At 35.5% G+C, this 20,184-nt stretch overlaps 1 protein-coding gene and 1 long non-coding RNA gene across 2 annotated transcripts; one reads left to right on the top strand and one right to left on the bottom strand.

Moving 5' to 3' along the window:
- Positions 1–4,929: 4,929 nt before the first annotated feature.
- LOC131803528 (uncharacterized) lies at positions 4,930–5,459 on the bottom strand. The gene is made up of 2 exons (XR_009342637.1): positions 5,172–5,459; positions 4,930–5,093 (listed from the first exon to the last, which is right to left on the bottom strand). It is a non-coding gene; the product is annotated as an uncharacterized LOC131803528 (long non-coding RNA).
- A 2,005-nt stretch (positions 5,460–7,464) lies between these two features.
- LOC131803527 (uncharacterized) lies at positions 7,465–8,790 on the top strand. The gene is made up of 2 exons (XM_059124869.1): positions 7,465–8,611; positions 8,690–8,790. The coding sequence occupies exon 1, from the start codon at positions 7,466–7,468 to the stop codon at positions 8,531–8,533; it is 1,068 nt and encodes a 355-aa protein (XP_058980852.1). The 5' UTR covers position 7,465; the 3' UTR covers positions 8,534–8,611; positions 8,690–8,790.
- The last annotated feature ends 11,394 nt before the right edge of the window (positions 8,791–20,184 follow it).

Raw genomic sequence — 20,184 nt, 5'->3', positions numbered from 1 at the left:
TTCTGAGTCCTGAACCTTTTATAACGGGATATATATTATTAAAACCTGTTTTTGATTTACGTGAATAACACTGAAATTTAAAAACATACATTAATAATTTTGATTAAATTTTATATTGAATTGTTATTTTATTTTGTTAACAAACAAGTAAAAAACATTAAGTTCGGCCGGGCCGAACTTTTAATAACCTCAACATTAGGGTAATGGAAATGCACACAAATATTCATCAAAATACCGAATATAGGGAGGTACCGCTGTATAGGGCTATACAAAAACGTGGAAATATATATACGATGATTCGCCAACGGAACTAGAACCTATTATGACCAACAAATACCAATTTTCAGACAAATCCGTGAAAAAAGGTTGCAAAAATCATCAAATTACCAAATATCGGGAGGTACCGTTATATGGGGGCTATACCAAAACATGGACCCTTACATGCAATGTTTCGCCACCGGAGCTGGAACCCATTATGACCCACAAATGCCAATTTTTAGACAAATCCGTGAAAAAATGTGATCGTAAAAGTTTTTATGGGAGAATTCAAATATACACCCTATGATTATAATTATAATTTAAAATTTAAAGGACTAAATACGCCGAAGCATTTGTATCTTTTAAATTCGGACTTGTATTGCCCATTTGGTGCAAAATTAATTCTAAATCAGATAAAGATATATATGGGAGCTAAATCCAAATCTGAACCGATCTCGATAAAGTTTGGCAAAGATATTTCTGAGCTGTATTTGATATATTTCCCTGAATATCGTTGTTACGGAGTGCATATTACGGCTGTGGGTAACAAATACAACAAATCGGATGAACAATATATATGGGAGCTATAGCTATATCTGAACCGATCTTCACCAAATTTGACATACCAGCTTCTAGACTCAATTCGGTCGTATGTGCCAAATTCCATCCCATTTGGACAAATATTAGACGTTTGGTGCACAATAAAAGTAAATCGGACGAAGTTATATATGGGAGCTATATCCAAATCTGAACAGATTTAGCAAAGGTATTTCTGAGCTGCATTTGGTATATTTCCCCAAATATTGTTGTTACAGAGTGCATATTACGGCTGCGGAGGACAAAAATAACAAATCGGATGAACAATATATATGGGAGCTATAGCTATATCTGAACCGATTTCCATCAAATTTGGCATGCTTATTTTTACACCCTCCACCATACTATGGAGGGTATATTAATTTTGTCATTCCGTTTGTAACTCCTCGAAATACTCATGTCAGACCCAACAAAGTATATATATTCTTGATCAGCGTAAAATTCTAAGACGATTTAGCCATGTCCGTCTGTCTGTCTGTCTGTCTGTCTGTCTGTCTGTCTGTCCGTCTGTCTGTCTGTTGTAATCACGCTATCTTTCGAACAAATTGAGATAAAAGGCTAAAATTTTGCACACATGTATATTTTGCCAGTAGGCAGGTTAAGTTCGTAAATGGGCCATGTAGGTCCAAGTTATCATATAGCCCCCATATAACTGTACCTCCCGATATTCAGTATTTTTATGATTTTAGCGACATTATTCACCGGAATTGTTTCAAATTTGGCATTTGAAGTTCGTAATGGATACTACAGCCTAAGACAGAAAATTATCTGTGCAGGTCCACGTCTTCGTATAGCCCCCATATAACGGTACCCCCGATATTCGGTATTTTGATGATTTTAGCGACATTATTTAACGGAACCGTTCCAAATTTGGTATTTGAAGTTCGTAATAGATACTGCAGCAGAAAACAGAAAATGGACCATGTAGGTCCACGTCTTCGTATAGGCCCCATATACCGTACCCCCCGATATTCGGTATTTTGATGATTTTAGCGACATTATTTACCGGGATTGTTTTAAATTTCGCATTTGAAGTTCGTAATGGATACTTCAGCCCATGCCAGAAAATTGTCTGTGCAGGTCCACGTCTTCGTATAGCCCCCATATACCGTACCCCCCGATATTCGGTATTTTGATGATTTTAGCGACATTATTTACCGGAATTGTTTCAAATTTGGCATTTGAAGTTCGTATTGAATACTACAGCATAAAACAGAAAATTATCTGTGCAGGTCCATGTCTTCATATAGCCCCCATATAACGGTACCCCCCGATATTCGGTATTTTTATGACTTTTGCGACATTGTTTACCGGAATCGTTTCAAATTTGGTATTTGAACTTCGTAATGGATACTACATCCTAAATCAAAAAATGAGCCATGTAGGTCCACTTCTTCATATAGCCCCCATATAACGGTACCCCCCGATATTCGGTATTTTGATGATTTTAGCGAAATTATTCAGCGAAATCGTTCAAATTTGGTGTTTGAAGTTCGTAATAGATACTGCAGCATAAAACAGAAAATGGGCCATATAGGTCCACGTCTTCATATAGCCCCCATATACCGTACCCCCCGATATTCGGTATTTTGATGATTTTAGCGACATTATTTACCGGGATTGTTTCAAATTTCGCATGTGAATTTCGGAATGGATACTTCAGCCCATGCCAGAAAATTGTCTGTGCAGGTCCATGTCTTCGTATAGCCCCCATATAACGGTACCCCCCATATTCGGTATTTTAATGATATTAGCTAGATTATAAACAGATTTTTCTTCAAGTTTCGCATTTAAATAGTGTAATAACTTATGACAAAAGTTGCCTATGCTGGCCCACGTCGTCGTATAAGCATTCGGTATTCTTAAGATTTTAACAGAATTTTTAACGGATTTTATTTATTAGAAAATGCCAAATTTGTACCAAATGGTGGAGGGTATTAAAAGTTCGGCCCGGCCGAACTTACAGCTTTTTTACTTGTTAGGCCTAATTTGGTTGCATGTGCAAAATTCCATACTATTCGGTGATATTACACGTTTGGTGCACAATAAAAGGCAAATCGGACGAAGATATATATGGGAGCTATATCTAAATTTTTACCGACTATCTCCAATTTCAATAGGGTTCGTCCTTGGGCCAAACAAATGTTGTTTGGAAAATTTCATCTCAATCGGATAATAAATGCAACCTGCATTTGGTTCACAAAAATACATGGACAGACGGACGGACAGACGGGCGGACGGACCGACGGACAGACGGACTGACATGCATAAATCAACTCAGAAAGTGATTCTATGCAGATCATCAAAAGGAACTATGGGTCTATCTCGTTTCCTTTTGCCTGTTACAAACAAATGCACAAAGACATAATACCCTGACCACCTTGTGGTGTAGGGTATAAATACCGAATACCTATACGACGACGCAGACCTGCATAGGCAACTTTTGTCATAAGTTATTGCAATATTTAAATGCGAAACTTGAAGAAAAGTCTGTTTATAATGTAGCTAAAATCATCAAAATACCGAATATAAGGGGGTACCGTTATATGGGGGCTATACGAAGGCGTGAACCTGCACAGACAATTTTCTGGCATGGGCTGAAGTATCCATTAACGACTGCCATTTTTGAAGTTTTTCAAAGCAAATATGAATCAAGTCAGTGTGTTTCACTTTGAAGGAGTACTATTAGTGAGCACGTGTTTATTGCCGTTCAGTTTTCAGCAATATTAAAAAATCAGGGTTTTCTATAAATGGTAAAGTCATTTCATATACGCATATCCATCTCTGCATTTTGTGTAATATACTCTGTCAAATTTCCCTGCCTAGGAAGCAAGTTTCCATCTCTGATTTGTATATACAATGGATTTATAAATATACATTTTGACAATGAGATGTCAAATGCATAACTTAGAAAAAAAAAAAACAAGTAAGAAAGCTGTATGTTCGGCCGGGCCGAACTTTGAATACCCTCCACAATTTGGTGCAAATTTGGCAAATATCAAAAAATTAAAATCCATTAAAAATTCTGTTAAAATCTTAAAAATACCGAATGTAGTATATTAGGGTCTATACGAAGATGTGGACCTGCACAGACAATTTTCTGTCGTAGGCTGTAGTATTCATTATGAACTGCAAATTCTAATTTTAAAATAGTTCCGGTAAATAATGTCGCTAAAATCATCAAAATACTGCATATCCGGAGGTACCGTTATATGGGGGCTATACGAAGACGTGGACCTACATGGCCCATTTTCAATATCAAAAGTCCTGCAGGCATAATACACATTGGAGTAAATTTTTATCAACTTACTTCATTTCGTTCGGAGCTAGAGTGATTTCCACAGACGGATAGACGAACGGACATTGTTAAATCGACATAGATTTTTATGCTGATCAAGAATATATACTTTGTGGGGTCTAAAATATATATATTTCAAGGTGTTACAAACGGAATGACAAACTTAATATACCCTCCATACTATGATGGGGTGTATAAAAATGTAAACATATAATTGCATGATTTTACCTCCTTATTGCTACCATAGTTGAAACCTTAAATTTTCCTTTGTCCTTGTTAACATTAATTTATTTAAAAAAATGAATTTATTTTATTTTCCTAAAAATCACAATGACTGTCAATTACAATAGAGGCACCCGCAGCTGCCAGCCGCCAAACCAAGACATGACTTAAAATAAAACTCCGAAAATAGTGGGGAATTAATCCCTAAAGTCAACTATATTTAGTCATTTAACGAACACTTTATTCGCGTTAGCATTAAACCTTAAAATTTTATTCAGAGTAATAATGAACCAAAGTAGATTTTTTTTCTTTTTGTGTATTTTTTAGTAATATGTTTAAATTATTTTTATTTTAAATTAATATCATTAGTCAATTATGATTTTAGACTTTTACATTTTCTTTTGGTAGGCTAAAATATTATTTACAGTAATTAATGGCAATGCATTTACTTTACCTCTAAATATCTTCGAATCATGTTTTTATGACTATGTTCGGTGAGCCCTTCATATCGACTAAGAATTCTGCTGATATATATATATATATATATATATATATATATATATATATATATATATATATTTTCTCTGGTTTTTCGACCTTTTTCGATAGTTAATAAAAACAATTATTTGAGCTTGAGGTCAAACTTTTTGGTTTTTTAATTATTTATTTTTCTTTTTCCAATATTTCGAAGCTCTTTGAGTTTCATCTTCAGGGTGATCTACAAATTAAATAACAAAACATACAACATATTAACATTATCACAGCACAGGACATAAACATGTAAAAAAACGCTTACTTGCAAATAATTAAAATAATAAACTTAAAACTAGCGTAGTGTGACTACTACCGTCAAGTGTTACTATTGCACTGATAATTATTTGCATATTGCACGATCTCTTTTTGTTAAATGCCTGTAGCAGTAAGCTGTATTGTCCGTGTCTGCTTTGCTGTTTATTCTCTTTGTTGTTGATAAACTATTGATGTGAAGCATCTCTATCGTTAGTCTCTTGTTGTAGTGATGTTCCGTTTGTAACACTCTCACGTCATCGATCTTGGGTGTATGGTTGTACTGTTTACAGTGTTCGGCTAAAGCTGTTTTTTGTATCGAATTATTGTTTCTTAATTTGATGTCTGATTTGTGTGCTGACATCCTAGTTTTTAGTTTGTTTTTTGTTGTGCCAACGTAATGTTTTCCGCAACTTTCTTCCTTGTTACCACCACATTCAATTTTGTAAACTACATTATGTTTGTCCATTTTTGGTATTTTACTTTTCATGTTTGTGAATAAAGATTTTGTTGTGTTATGTGAGCTATGTGCTATTGTGTATTTATTTTTGTCATATATTTCTGACTTTTCCAATCTTTCTGATATATTCGGTAAATATATCAGGGATTTGTATATCTTCGGCGGGTCTGTTTTCTGCGAATCTCGACTTGAATGTTTATTCTTATAATAATTTTCAATTAGGGATTTGGTTATATGTAATGGGAAGTTATTATTAATTAGAATGTCTTTTATTTTTAATTTGTTTTGGAAATGAAATTGTTCGTCGCTTATTGTTAGTACTCTATTTATTAAGTTTTTCGCTGTATTGATAATTGTTCGTTTTGTGTGTTTAGAGTAGTAATTTATTATTCTACCTGACGCTGTAGGTTTTTGATACCAATTTATATTTATCGTATTATCTGCATTTCTTATTACTAATGTGTCCAAATATGGGATTTTTCCGTCGCATTCTTCTTCCAAAGTAAATTTAATGTTTTTGTTGAAACTATTTAGTACTGTCAGCGTTTCTTGTATTGCATCTTCCCTTATAATTAAAAACAAATCATCCACGTATTTCGTCAGTATCTTTGGTTTTGATTGTAATCTTTGCAAGCTTTCGTTGAGCAGTGATTCCATAACCAAATCTGCAATTATGGGTGATGCTGGAGATCCCATCGGTAGCCCTGCTTTTTGTTTGTATATTTTGTCATCAAACTTGAAGTATCTATTGTCCTTTATGCAAAATTTTACAATATTCAGAAACATGTCTTTGGTTATGTTTGTATATTGTTCTATTTCTTCCCATCTTTCTTCAATTATATTTAGTCCTAATTCTACTGGAATACTTGGGAACAGTGAGACCACGTCGAATGAAACCATTTTTTCATTATTATTAACTGTCAGGTTCTTTATCTTATCCCTAAATTGCACAGAATCCCTTACGTTGTAAACTGATTTTGTCGTCAAATTATTTAATATGTTTACTATGTATTTGCACAGTTTTATTGACGGGGAATTTATAGACGAACATATGGGTCTTAATGGATAGCCGTCTTTGTGGATCTTTGGCAAGCCATATATTCTTGGGGCAATCGCAATTTCTGTTTTGAGTCTTTTCTTCTCTATTGTCGAAATTATATTATTTTTGAAAAGTTCTTCAACGATATCATTATTTTTCTTTTGAAGGTTTGACGTAGGGTCCTTATTGATACGTTGATACGTCATCATGTCTGAGAGCAGATTGGACATTCTTTCTTTGTAATCATTTTTGTTCATGGCTACAGTCACGTTGCCTTTGTCTGCATTTAGTATTATTATGTCTTTATTTTGGTTAAGAAATTTTCGGGTTCGTTCCACTGTGCCTATCATGTATTTGTCTCTATTGCTCTCTCTGCTTCTATTCATATGTGTTTCCAGCATATTTGTTAATTTTGTTCTTCCCATTTCTTGTTGTTCTTTGTCATTGTTTGTTTGTATGAGATCTTCCGCGTCCGCAATATATTTGAATAAAGGGAAATGTGTTCTTCTTGTTGGTAAGCAGTGTTTGTCTCCTAAGGAGAGTAACCATTTTATGTCATCTGGGAAAGTTTTGTTCGTTTTGTTGACAAACCAATTATCGTTGTGCTTTATGTTGAGTTCCTTAGTCAGTTCTTCTTGTAGTTTGTTGAATTTATTTTTGTGTATTTCGTCATGTTTTTTCTGCGTTCCTGTTATTATGATATTTTCGTTAAACTGAAATTGTTGTCTTTCTTCGTGTGAAAGATTATCGTTTAACTTGTTTTCTATGTCACTTAAAATTTTGTTATTGTATTTCAGGGCTACCGATGGGATCTCCAGCATCACCCATAATTGCAGATTTGGTTATGGAATCACTGCTCAACGAAAGCTTGCAAAGATTACAATCAAAACCAAAGATACTGACGAAATACGTGGATGATTTGTTTTTAATTATAAGGGAAGATGCAATACAAGAAACGCTGACAGTACTAAATAGTTTCAACAAAAACATTAAATTTACTTTGGAAGAAGAATGCGACGGAAAAATCCCATATTTGGACACATTAGTAATAAGAAATGCAGATAATACGATAAATATAAATTGGTATCAAAAACCTACAGCGTCAGGTAGAATAATAAATTACTACTCTAAACACACAAAACGAACAATTATCAATACAGCGAAAAACTTAATAAATAGAGTACTAACAATAAGCGACGAACAATTTCATTTCCAAAACAAATTAAAAATAAAAGACATTCTAATTAATAATAACTTCCCATTACATATAACCAAATCCCTAATTGAAAATTATTATAAGAATAAACATTCAAGTCGAGATTCGCAGAAAACAGACCCGCCGAAGATATACAAATCCCTGATATATTTACCGAATATATCAGAAAGATTGGAAAAGTCAGAAATATATGACAAAAATAAATACACAATAGCACATAGCTCACATAACACAACAAAATCTTTATTCACAAACATGAAAAGTAAAATACCAAAAATGGACAAACATAATGTAGTTTACAAAATTGAATGTGGTGGTAACAAGGAAGAAAGTTGCGGAAAACATTACGTTGGCACAACAAAAAACAAACTAAAAACTAGGATGTCAGCACACAAATCAGACATCAAATTAAGAAACAATAATTCGATACAAAAAACAGCGTTAGCCGAACACTGTAAACAGTACAACCATACACCCAAGATCGATGACGTGAGAGTGTTACAAACGGAACATCACTACAACAAGAGACTAACGATAGAGATGCTTCACATCAATAGTTTATCAACAACAAAGAGAATAAACAGCAAAGCAGACACGGACAATACAGCTTACTGCTACAGGCATTTAACAAAAAGAGATCGTGCAATATGCAAATAATTATCAGTGCAATAGTAACACTTGACGGTAGTAGTCACACTACGCTAGTTTTAAGTTTATTATTTTAATTATTTGCAAGTAAGCGTTTTTTTACATGTTTATGTCCTGTGCTGTGATAATGTTAATATGTTGTATGTTTTGTTATTTAATTTGTAGATCACCCTGAAGATGAAACTCAAAGAGCTTCGAAATATTGGAAAAAGAAAAATAAATAATTAAAAAACCAAAAAGTTTGACCTCAAGCTCAAATAATTGTTTTTATTATATATATATATATATAAAGTTAATATACCATACTTTCCAAGGTTGAGTACATAAAAATTATACCCATTTAAAAAACGAATAATGTTCCATTCAGTGAATCTAATATGATGAATGATTTTCAAACCATTTTTACAAACATCTTCAATAGAATTTTTTGTAAAGCCTCGTTTATTGATGCTTTTAAATATAACGTTTTTGCGTTTCCTTTGACTTGATTTTATCTTGTTGATTTCAGATCTTATCGTTTCATTTGAATTGTTTAGACCTATCAATTTCTGCTACAATAGTTTTCATATCTTCAACGTCGCTCTTTGTAGGTAGATTTTTTATCTTAAGTCAAGTACATGAATATCTTAAATTGGCAGATACGCTTATTTACGAGCTATGCGTAATTCTTAAAACTTGAGTGTATAATTATCGCTTATTTAGTTCAAAATGTAGACAAAAATTATAAAAATGTTAGAATTTAGCATTACAAGGGGGCTACATTTAACGGGGAGAGATATCTAAAGTTTTTAGTAATAAAGAAATAATACAAACGTCCAAATAAAGTTTCAAGTTTCTTAAATTTTACGATATTGAGCGATATATACGGCGGCACAACTTTGTTCATTTTGAATGATATTTCATACAGCATTTGTAAGAGATGTTATTGGCTCCTTGACCAGCATAAAAAAAATTACAACAGTTTATTTGTAAAAATTATAAATTGTCTCTGGGGCAACTTTATTTAACGTTAAATTATTGTTAAATATAATTTCTAAATATAAACTCCCGATGGGACAAGGCTGAAACAGACTATGTAATAACATAGGCATCATAATTGTTGTATCAATGCATAGATTTTTCGTTTGTATTATGTCTCTGCTTGCGTTGGTTTTTCTGTTACATGTTGCTTTCTTATTCGTGGTTGATGTAAATAAGTAATTGAAGAAAGGTAAATAACATGCAAGTGACAACAACAATAATGCAAATTAGATAGTTAGAATGAGAGATCAAAGTCCAACCACTGTTGATCTTAAATTTATTTGAGTGAAAGAAGAATTAAAAGATTAGAATATTAATAGGGATATCAGTTCAGATAATTAATTTTAAAATTAGGTATTAGTCAGTAAGTATTTAAAATTAGTACAAACATAATACTATTTAGGATAGGAATAATTTCAAATAAAAATATATATTGTGTTCTCCAAAATTCCCCCGCACAAAGAACGACTGTTTTTGAGACCATGTTTTGTAGATAGGTGAGGTACTTTATTCAGTTTCTGGGATGATCAAACTATGCCTCTGCTCACAGCAACTCTCATATCGATTTGGGGGGGGGGGGGGGGTTGGATAATGAAAATCTTCTAGGAGCGGTAATTAAGTAATTTTCGAAGCAGGACGTTTGTAGATTTTGCCAGTGGACTTTAGCGAAACCACCCTTACTCCTCCGTCAGCACCAGGGTGAACTTCAGTAATTTGTGCAAGTGCCTATTGTCCTGGGGAATTCTTTCATCAAAAATTATAACCAGATCTCCAACCTCGATGTTATTGGGATGCGACTGCAAGCGGCTAACATATTCGTTTGACCAACGTTTCCAATATTGTTGTTTAAGCAATTGAACAACTATCCATTGAGAAAGTCGATCTATGGTTTTTTCAAAGAGGAAATGTTAGAGCTTCGTAATCTGAGGGTTCTGGTGACATAGGGCAAAGCGGTCTGGAGTTTAGACATCCTTTTATTTGAGCCAGTAATATTGATATTTCCTCATATGTAAGAATTCTATGATTCATTATTCGTTTCAGATGATGCGTCGTTGCCAGCCAGCTTCCTAAAGCCCTCCAAAGTTTGGCGAAGCAGGAGATATAAAATGCCACTTTGTGCCATTATTTATCAGGAGGTTTGAAAGATCTTCAGACATGGATTCGATGCTTCTTCGTCGAAGTATTTTTAGCTCGTCGTTGGAGCCAATGAAGTTTGCGCCACAATCTGAGTAAAGATCAGAACACATTCCACGGCGTGAGGTAAATCTCCTGAATGCTGCAATAAAATCATCGGTAAATAGACTGGGTACAGCTTCGGGGTGCAGTGCTTTGGTGAGCAACCCGAACAGAGGGACGATTGCCCATTATTTGTTGAGCGGATGTGGCTTTATACTTCAAGCAAGTGATACAGTTGCGTTGAACCTTCATTGCCAGATTGCGAGCAGATAAGTTCCAGAATTTTTGGGTTACATACGCTTGTATCAGGATGAGACCACCATGAAGTGTTTTCATATGAACATCTGAAAAAATCTAAAGAGATAGTGGAGTTTGTTTCGATAAAACAATAGGATGTTTAAGATCATAATTAAACTTAAACGCAATTCTGCTTCTGGGATGAACTTTCCCTTCTGCAGTTCTTGTAGTTCAACTCCGAATTCAACATTCTGAAAAAGTCTAATTAATTTATAGTGTTTTTTCAGCTCAGCAGATCTGAAACAGCCAGTAAAACGTTCTTTCAATTTTAATTTACATTGCAAAAAACGAAGGATATACGCAGTAATCCGAAATAATTTTGTTAGAGATTTTAAGCGCAGATTTTCGAACTTCAAGATTTGTTTCGTAGATAGTATCAGGTTGCTGGGGCCACGAAGAGCGATATTGAGAGAGCCAAGTAGGACCGGGCCACCAAGGACCAGTAGACGTAATTCCACGGGAAGCACAATCAGCAGGGTTGTCATGAGTTGAGATATAGTGCCATTGAGATATGTTTGAATATCTTTGGATTTCACTAACTTTGAAAAAAAAAAACGTTCCATCTAGACGACTAACCTCGAAGCCAGCATAAAACTGCAATGCTGTCAGTCCATTTAGCAATATTGATTTCCAGCGTTTTTTGTACATTATGCATAAGTTTCGCTAAAAGTTTTGCTCCACATAACTCCAATGTGCCACAGACAAACCTTTAATGGGGTAACTTTGGCTTTTGACTGCAACAAGTTATCAGAATCTGAATTTCGCCATAATATTTGCTGATATCGTCGATTGTCTTCAACAACATTAATTTGACGGAACATTCTCTCCAAATCTGATCTGAAACCAATTCTAAATCCAATGATTGGTGATAGTTGACAAGTCATCTTGCAATGCAGGTCCAGGGAAAATTTCCTCATATAAGGAAGAAGAAGGGGGTCTTTTCCTGCTATCGTCGAAAACCACGCGCATTTTCGTCGTTCAACTGGTTTCACGAACAACACCATGATGAGGCAGAAAATAACCATAGGATTCAATGGATTCTGGATAGGGACGGATATATATGATATGACCTAGCGAGTAATATTCCTCCATGAATTTCTTATACTCAATAGCAAAATTTGGTTCTTTGGTAAATTTTACTTCAACCTGTTTTAAACGCTTTAAGCCACAGAAGACACTGTCATTCAATCACAGTGAAAGTAGGAAAGTCTCAGTAGGGGAACATTTGTCATATATTTGTTATTTGAAGGGCAAGGCAATAGTATACCTTCCATGGGTTTTCTTGAAAAGCTCCTTACAATTTATTTCTTCCTGTGTCAGGTTCCTGGCTTCAATAACTTCTTCCTATTATTAAAATGGTCTTAATTATATTTCTAAAGAACGCATATTAATATTAAATTTCTTGGAGTATGAAATCTCAGAAGTGGGACCGGAAACTATCCATCCAAAATGAGTAAGCTGAAGGAAAATAACCTTTTCAAACTTCTTCTATGAGGAAGTAAAAAACCTTCATACATATCGCCACCAATGAGCAAATCTATTTCGTTGTTGTTATCGAAATCTGGGTCAGCTAGACTGAAATGTTTTAAAGTGGGCAATTTTGGTTTGTCCACAGGACCAAGACAATAATTATTTAATGATGACATTACATACGCTTGACTTTCCATTTCAAAATCATTCTCACAATGAGAGCCCATATTAAATTTCCCAAATTTTCGTACAATTTTATTGTCTCCAAATACACCTGTGATTCAGGCAAATGTGTTGTATTTTTAAGACGCAAGAGCTGAGAGGCACTTTCTGTGATTAACGTAGCTTGGGCTCCTTGATCCAAAATGCATCTTAAATTTAAATAACCAGGCTGGCATTTGACTACAACACGCATATTTGCTAGTAAAACATGTGGTTACACAACAGTGCTCAAATAAGACAAATTAATGTTAGAGGTCTCAACAGAAGAAGAAGAGGCTTCATTCTCATTTCTGTTATCAGGAACACTGGAAACATTTGATGTGTTGCGAGAGTTATATTCATTGTGGAGGCAAGGTTACACGATTTACATCGACTTGTTTTTCTACAGTCCTTGGAAAAATTTCCGATGTTTAGACAATTTCGACATATTTGCTTTGAGTTAATTAACTCCTGCTTCGAGACAGATGGCAAAGCGGCAAATTTAACACATTTATATAAAAAATGGCGTTTACCACAACATGGGTGGTAGACACTATATTGATAGACACCATATTAATACGACGGTTTTGAGGGACTCTTTGTAATTAGTTTCGGAAGAACCATAAGATTTCAGGATACTAAGCAACTTTCGCAGAAATGTATCAGTTATTTTTCCCTTATTATGATTCCTTTTTTCTAAAGCAGCCCATGCAAAATCGTAGCCATTGACAATGAACTATTTCTGCAAGAGTTTTTAAAATATAAAATTTTTGACCGTGCACGAGAGCAATGAACACGTCCCGGTAGAGATCCAAATAATTCAAATAATCACCCGAAAAAGTTTGGATATCGATTTTGGGAAGGCGGACGTCGAGATAAAATTATATATGGGAGCTATATCCAAATCGGAACCGATCTCGATAAAATTTGTTCGATCCGTTGTTATGGAGTGCATATTACGGCTGTGGGTAACAAATATAACAAAACGGATGAACAGTATATATGGGAGCTATAGCTATATCTGAAGCGATCTTCACCAAATTTGACATACTAGCTTCTAGACTCAATTCGGTCGTTCATTCATCCCATTTGGGCAAATATTAGACGTTTGGTCCACAACCAAAGGTAAATCGGACGAAGTTATGGATTGTATGGGAGCTATATCCAAATCTGAACCGATCTCGATAAAATTTAGCAAATGTGTTTTTGAGTTGTATTTGATATATTTCCCCAAATATTGTTGTTACGGCTGCGTAGGACAAAAGTAACAAATCGGATGAACAATATATATGGGAGCTATATCTGGACCGATTTCGATCAAATATGGCATACTTATTTTCAGGTGCGAAATTCCATACTATTCGGACTGATATTACACGTTTGGTGCACATTAAAAGGCAAATCGGACGAAGATATATATGGGAGCTATACCTAAATTTTGATCGATTATCTCCAATTTCAATAGGGTTCGTCCTTGGGCCAAACAAATGATTTGTGCAAAATTTCATCTGGATAGGGCAATAAATGCGAACTGTACTTTGTTTACAAAAATACATGGGCAGACGGACGGACGGACGGACATACATAAATCGACTCAGAATGTGATTCTATGCAGATCATCAAAAGGAACTATGGGCCTATCTCGTTTCCTTTTGCCTGTTGCAAAAAAATGCACAAAGGCATAATACCCTGAACAGCTTGTGATGTATGGTATAAAAAGGACTAATCAACATCTTCACTAAAATATGGAACGTCCTCAGTATTAATTGACTTGTCCCGTACGGCATCAAAAGGCTGGTCATGATTGCCTTCAAAATTTCTTTTAATTTCGTCAATCCCTTCAATACAAATTTGTCCACAATCACGAGTTTTTTTCTTCTACGTGCAATTGATCGAAGAACAGAATAATTCTGTACGCGTGCCAACAAAATTTTTCGATCCTCAATTGCCCTAGAATAGTCCTCCATTGTAAGCTTAAAATACATATTTTAAGAGACAGACCTAAAAACAGCACCAAAGCCAAAAAATATAGTATATAATTTATTTTTCCCAGGACATTTATGAGCAATAAAATTCACATATGAAATCTCGAAAATGATCAGCGATGTGTGGTAGAGTAAAATAATTTGTATTCAAAGTTTGTAGCAAATGTTCACAATAACAAATTGCAAGGGTGGTTTTTTAAGTGTAATAAAGCTTGCCTATTTTATTGTTAGAAATATCCAAGAATCCGTCGATATTGCTATTTGTTTTATATTGTATATACAATATCTTCAATAAAATTTCACCGTCAGTAGAACACTTATATTTAATTAATAGTTCACGAAGTTTTAATTATGTTTTAAATGGGACACTTCACAATGTTTTGTAAATGTTATTTTAAGTTTTCTCACAGGGTACAGACTAAGTTGAGCCAATTAAAATATATACTTTACTTTATTCAAAGTGATATTTTCAAATTGAGACAAAATTTTCCTTTTGTGGAAATATTCACTAATCTCGGGTTTCGACGGCATTAAAATGTAAGCGATGTTCTTTGTAAAATTATAATTTTTCTCTGGTGCACAATGTATATTAATGCCGACGATCGATCGGTTGATTATTGCAGCAAGGCAGAAATATAACATAATTGTTAGATCAATGCATAGATTTTTCGTTTGCATCATGGTACAACACAAAGGTAAGGGTGAGCTACCAGCTGATTACAATTTTTTTCAAAGTGTGCCCGACTTCTGCCAATTTTGTGTATGTATTTATTGTTTTGAAAAATGAAACAAAATATTTTCAAAACCAATGATTGGAAGACACGTACATTGCGGCTCGCGCCGTAATCCTATTAACCAGCACATCCATGAAATTGAAGGATTGAACAGTTTGGAACATATTTTTGAGATAAAATCCAGGCATTTCATTCATTTTTCGCACTATTCAACTCATTAAAATGAGAAAAAATATGAAAAAAATGGAAATAACTTGTTGTTTATAATTTTGACTGAGTCTGACAGGAAGCTGGCATAGCCTCAGGGCTGTATTAACTGTAGTTTCACGAAAATGTTCTACCTCCTTATTGTACATTGATTTGCATAATTTCCTGCTTGCGTTGGTTTCTCTATTACATTTTTCTTTCTTATTCGTGTTGATCTACATAAGTAATTGAAGAAAGCTAAATAACATGCAAGTGATAACAACACTAATGCAACTTCGACAATTAAAATGAGAGATCTAAGTCCAACCACTGTTGATCTTAAATTTATTTGAGGGAAAAAATAAAATTAATAATAACAAAATACAATTTAGGTTAGGAATAATTTCAAATAATAATAAATACATAGTGTTCTCCAACAGCATTGATTACTGCAAAAGCAGATAATGCATAGATGCGATAAGTACTTTTATGAATAATTTTAAAGTGAAAGGCTTGGAACTTTCATTCTTTCTTCAGAATGATTTATAGCCAGAAAAATGACTCTTCTAACATAATCGTGTGGACTCAAACAAAGACTTTTTAATTGCCTCGCTGTCATCTTATCTTTACAAGGAAACGAACGAGAATATGGACCAAGTGTTGCACACATTTTCTAAATGCGTCGAAAATGTTTCGGTGAAGGAAAATTTGTATGAGATATTCTTATCAACCAATGAGAGATATTCTTATCAACCAAGGTTAAAAGAGCTTCAACACAATGAGCATTTGAGAAGGGCAACTCATTCAGAGAAAATGTGCAGGAGAAAATGTAACTAATACTGAAATGTTTAAAACTTTTAATAACTTCTTTAAAAACATTCCATTATTATCGATTAAAATATGCTCTTTCTGACAACTATTCACGGCAAGAACTTGATTGTGTTACCGCCGCAATTACGTGTAAAATACTAGAAATAAATAAAACCACTAACGTTTTAAAAATTTGAACTCGAAATAAAATGGTTGTTTTATTGGTTAAAATTTATAAATTAGAATTAGGTGTAGGACAGTTTCCTGTTGGTTGGTTTGCAGCGAGAAGAAGAGTGAAGTAATAATGTCAAAAAGAGGCGTCGGCAGCAAATTAATACTCGTTAGAATCTGCATTTGGCAGTTCAATGTTGTAACAAAAAGGAATATGCAGACTGTAACGAGTATAGAATTCGATAAAGAATTCGCAAAGGAAATTAGAGCAATTTTTCTTCTAAATTAAACATTGACCACCCCCTTGCAACATTATTAATGTTGTAACACAACCAATATAATAATTAATTATATATAACAAATTAAAATACTTCATTTTGGAGGGCAGTGCAGATGTGAGCAATTAGATGCAATTCAATTTTTTTTTTTTTTCAATTTAAAACAAGAAAGTTAAGTATAACAAACGCTCGATAATACTCATCCAAATATCGTATAAATGACGACTTTAGCATACACATCGCAACCGAGGACTAAAGCAACACGACTCGGTTTGTTAAAAGAGGGATCTGCTTAAATGGCTCTTTCAGTTTTTCGGATAGTGGTTCCACAGATGTGAAAAGGTTACCGAAACTATGAACGATTGCGTCGGATCATACACTGTAGTCGGCGAAAACGGACTCCATCCAAATTCGAAGTTGGTAGTCCAAAGTGGTCTACTATCGACGCACATATTATTCTTTTTATAGCGCAAGCGTCTAATACAGAACGAACAGGTACTGGTGGACATACATCCAATTTGCACTACCAAACTTGGTGAAAGTGTCGCCACCGATTGAAGGGACAAGAGGCTATGGGAGGGCCCCGTGCAAATTTCGACAAGTCTATCATCTATGAACGAAAGTATCTCGGATCTAAAACTCGGACGAGACTCAGAATTTTAGTACGGAGGGGCCTTGGACTAAGACGTAGACGGATGAATAACTGTGCATGGAACTTGTACTAGGATCTTCGTGCAACAAATAATGATGGACACCTCCACATTTGAAGCAGACCTTACGACTGTGGCATTCCTTGGCATGGTGCCATTTAGTTAAACATCGTGTGCAGTCCCGATGTGCATTAACCACCTGTGAGCGATCTTCTACAGGTATGGCAAGAAATTTTCTGCATGTACCAAGTGGGCCGACGACCCACACAGTTATGGATCAGGTCCTGTTTGTATATTTTCCGCGATAGACGGAAGTACCGACTAACCCGCGGTTATGGACTCAGATTGGATTGCGCGAGTTGGATCCGCAGTTACGTATTCCGATGATAATGTGAAGATCGGACAAGTCATTGAATCTGCAGTTACGGACTCTGTTTCCGACTTACCAGATATAGTTGACGAACCACTTCAGATGTTGTACGCTTTTTGCGGAGTGATATTATCCGCTCTCTCTCTAACACACCGTCGATTTTCGCGACCAATTCAATATCGAAAATATTGGTGGCGTCCTTTATGCTAAGAGAAAAAATATTTTAATTTTCTTCAGCTGTCGATTGGTCGGTCAGAATGACAATCTTAGCTATCGGCGAATTGTCTAAAAACACCTGATTTACTCCTTCGAACTGTCAACATTTATTTTGAAGCGATATATATTTCGCCGTTCGTTTTTCTTCTTTTAGTGGCGAATTGCAAACAAACATAAACACAGTCCCATTTTTATTTCCCAAAAACAATAATTGTATTTTTGTTATGTTAGTCTATTTTCATTTCATTATTCATTAGATATTTAAAACCTACATAGTTACCCTTTTCGAATTCACCAATTAGTCGTTGGATAATGCTGTTAACTTTGAGTTGATGGCCAGGAGCAGGGAGGCAATGAGAACCTTCCTTGGTTTTGGTTTCTTCGGAATTTAAATCAGCATATACTGTTGGAGAAAAATGAAATATCTCACATATATTTTGTACGAGTGTTATAAGCATTGCTTTTTTCTAGCCATTTGATGACAGTTTGTCATATTTTGCAGCGATTTCCAGATATAAACAAACGTATTTTGACAGAATGGGTGAAATCAGCTGGGCTAATCGGACGACCTAATAATTGGGCCATGGGTTGTTCATTATACATGTGTTCAGGGGGAGCAAGTAATGGATCGCCAATAAGAAAGTGACCGGGTGTTAAGGAAGCTAAGTCACCCGTATCGTCTGACATAGGACAAAGCGGCCGCGAATTCAAACAAGCCTCTATACGAGCTAATACTGTCGCCATTTTTTCAAAAGTGGAACGAAGATTTCGACAATGTTCTCGGAAATAATGCTGAAAACCTTTCACTCCAGCTTCCCATAGACCACACTGTTGAAAAACCTCTGAAGCTGAATCACAAGTTTCATGAATGAAACGACTATAATTCCGGGCAATTTCACGTGAAGCTCGTACAAAATTTGGGCCATTATCTGAAAATATAGTACCAGGACACCTCGACGCGCTATAAAGCGGTGTACTACGTCTATACATTTGGCAGTGGACAAATCCGATACTGCCTCCAAATGAATTGCCTTGGTCGAGAAGCAAACGAATACACAAACATATCATAAAAATATCACAATTTCACGGCAGCGGGTTCTACGATACCGGATTGACCCGAAACAACAAGATCCCAGTTTCGGCCAGCGGCTGCCAACCCAGTATGTACATGTTTGTGTTTGTTTATTTTTCTGCATTGGGAGCAGCATATCCCGGAATGCTTGCTCCGGATTTTATTGGTCCGTGCCGGGATTGAGGAAAACCCTGAACCTTGGTTCTTTTCGGTTTGTCAGAACGTCATCCACCACAGATCTGTTTCGGTGCGATGTAATGGATGCAGAGAATGGGGGCACTTTAAGAACTGTTCCGTTTGCGAGACTACAGCGAAAGGGATTATGTTGCGACTTGCTGCAGTAACGTAGTCCCCAGCGAGTCCACTGCTTCGTCGTCCTCATCAGAGACGTCGTCGGAGTATGGCACTCCACCGCAGTCTCCAGAACAGCAACCAACACCGCAGCACATAACGCCACATGTTGCTGTTCCACCTCCGGATTGTGCATCATTCTTGCAATTCAATTACAACGGACTTCGAGGCAGTACAGACCTATCTCGCTTGAGCTAGTCTCTAGTGACCCATACATGGAATGTATGGGGGTAGCAGTCAAGTGTGGAACTGCCGAGGTAGAGGTGCATAATGTGTATATCCCGCCGATTAATAACTGTGAACCGCGTTATTTGCCTGATATTAGCCCATTATTGGTAGGCAACAACCGCCTGGTACTAGGGGATTTTAATGCCCACCATGAGTTGTGGCATTCCGTCCTAGGTAATGACCGCTGGCAGAGCAGATTGACTGCTCCACATTCTGCACGGTTAACGAGGATGCTCCCACCCGAATAAGAGGAGAGTGTCACAGTTCGCCAGACTTAACCAAAGTGTCACCCGGTCTGATAAATGACGTGACCTGGCAACCCGTCATTTCTCTTGGCTCAGAGCATCTCCCGATAATCGTCTCCATAAGCATAAGCCATAATTTATGAGTCGGAGGAATATTAAGATCGCAGCGGTGCAGGAAACCAAGCTGAATGAAAATTACA

This window comes from Musca domestica, unplaced genomic scaffold (assembly GCF_030504385.1).
Source record: "Musca domestica strain aabys unplaced genomic scaffold, Musca_domestica.polishedcontigs.V.1.1 30, whole genome shotgun sequence".
Lineage (NCBI taxonomy): Eukaryota > Metazoa > Arthropoda > Insecta > Diptera > Muscidae > Musca > Musca domestica.
Note: the sequence above shows the minus strand (reverse complement) of the source record. Positions and strands in the feature narration are given on the sequence as shown.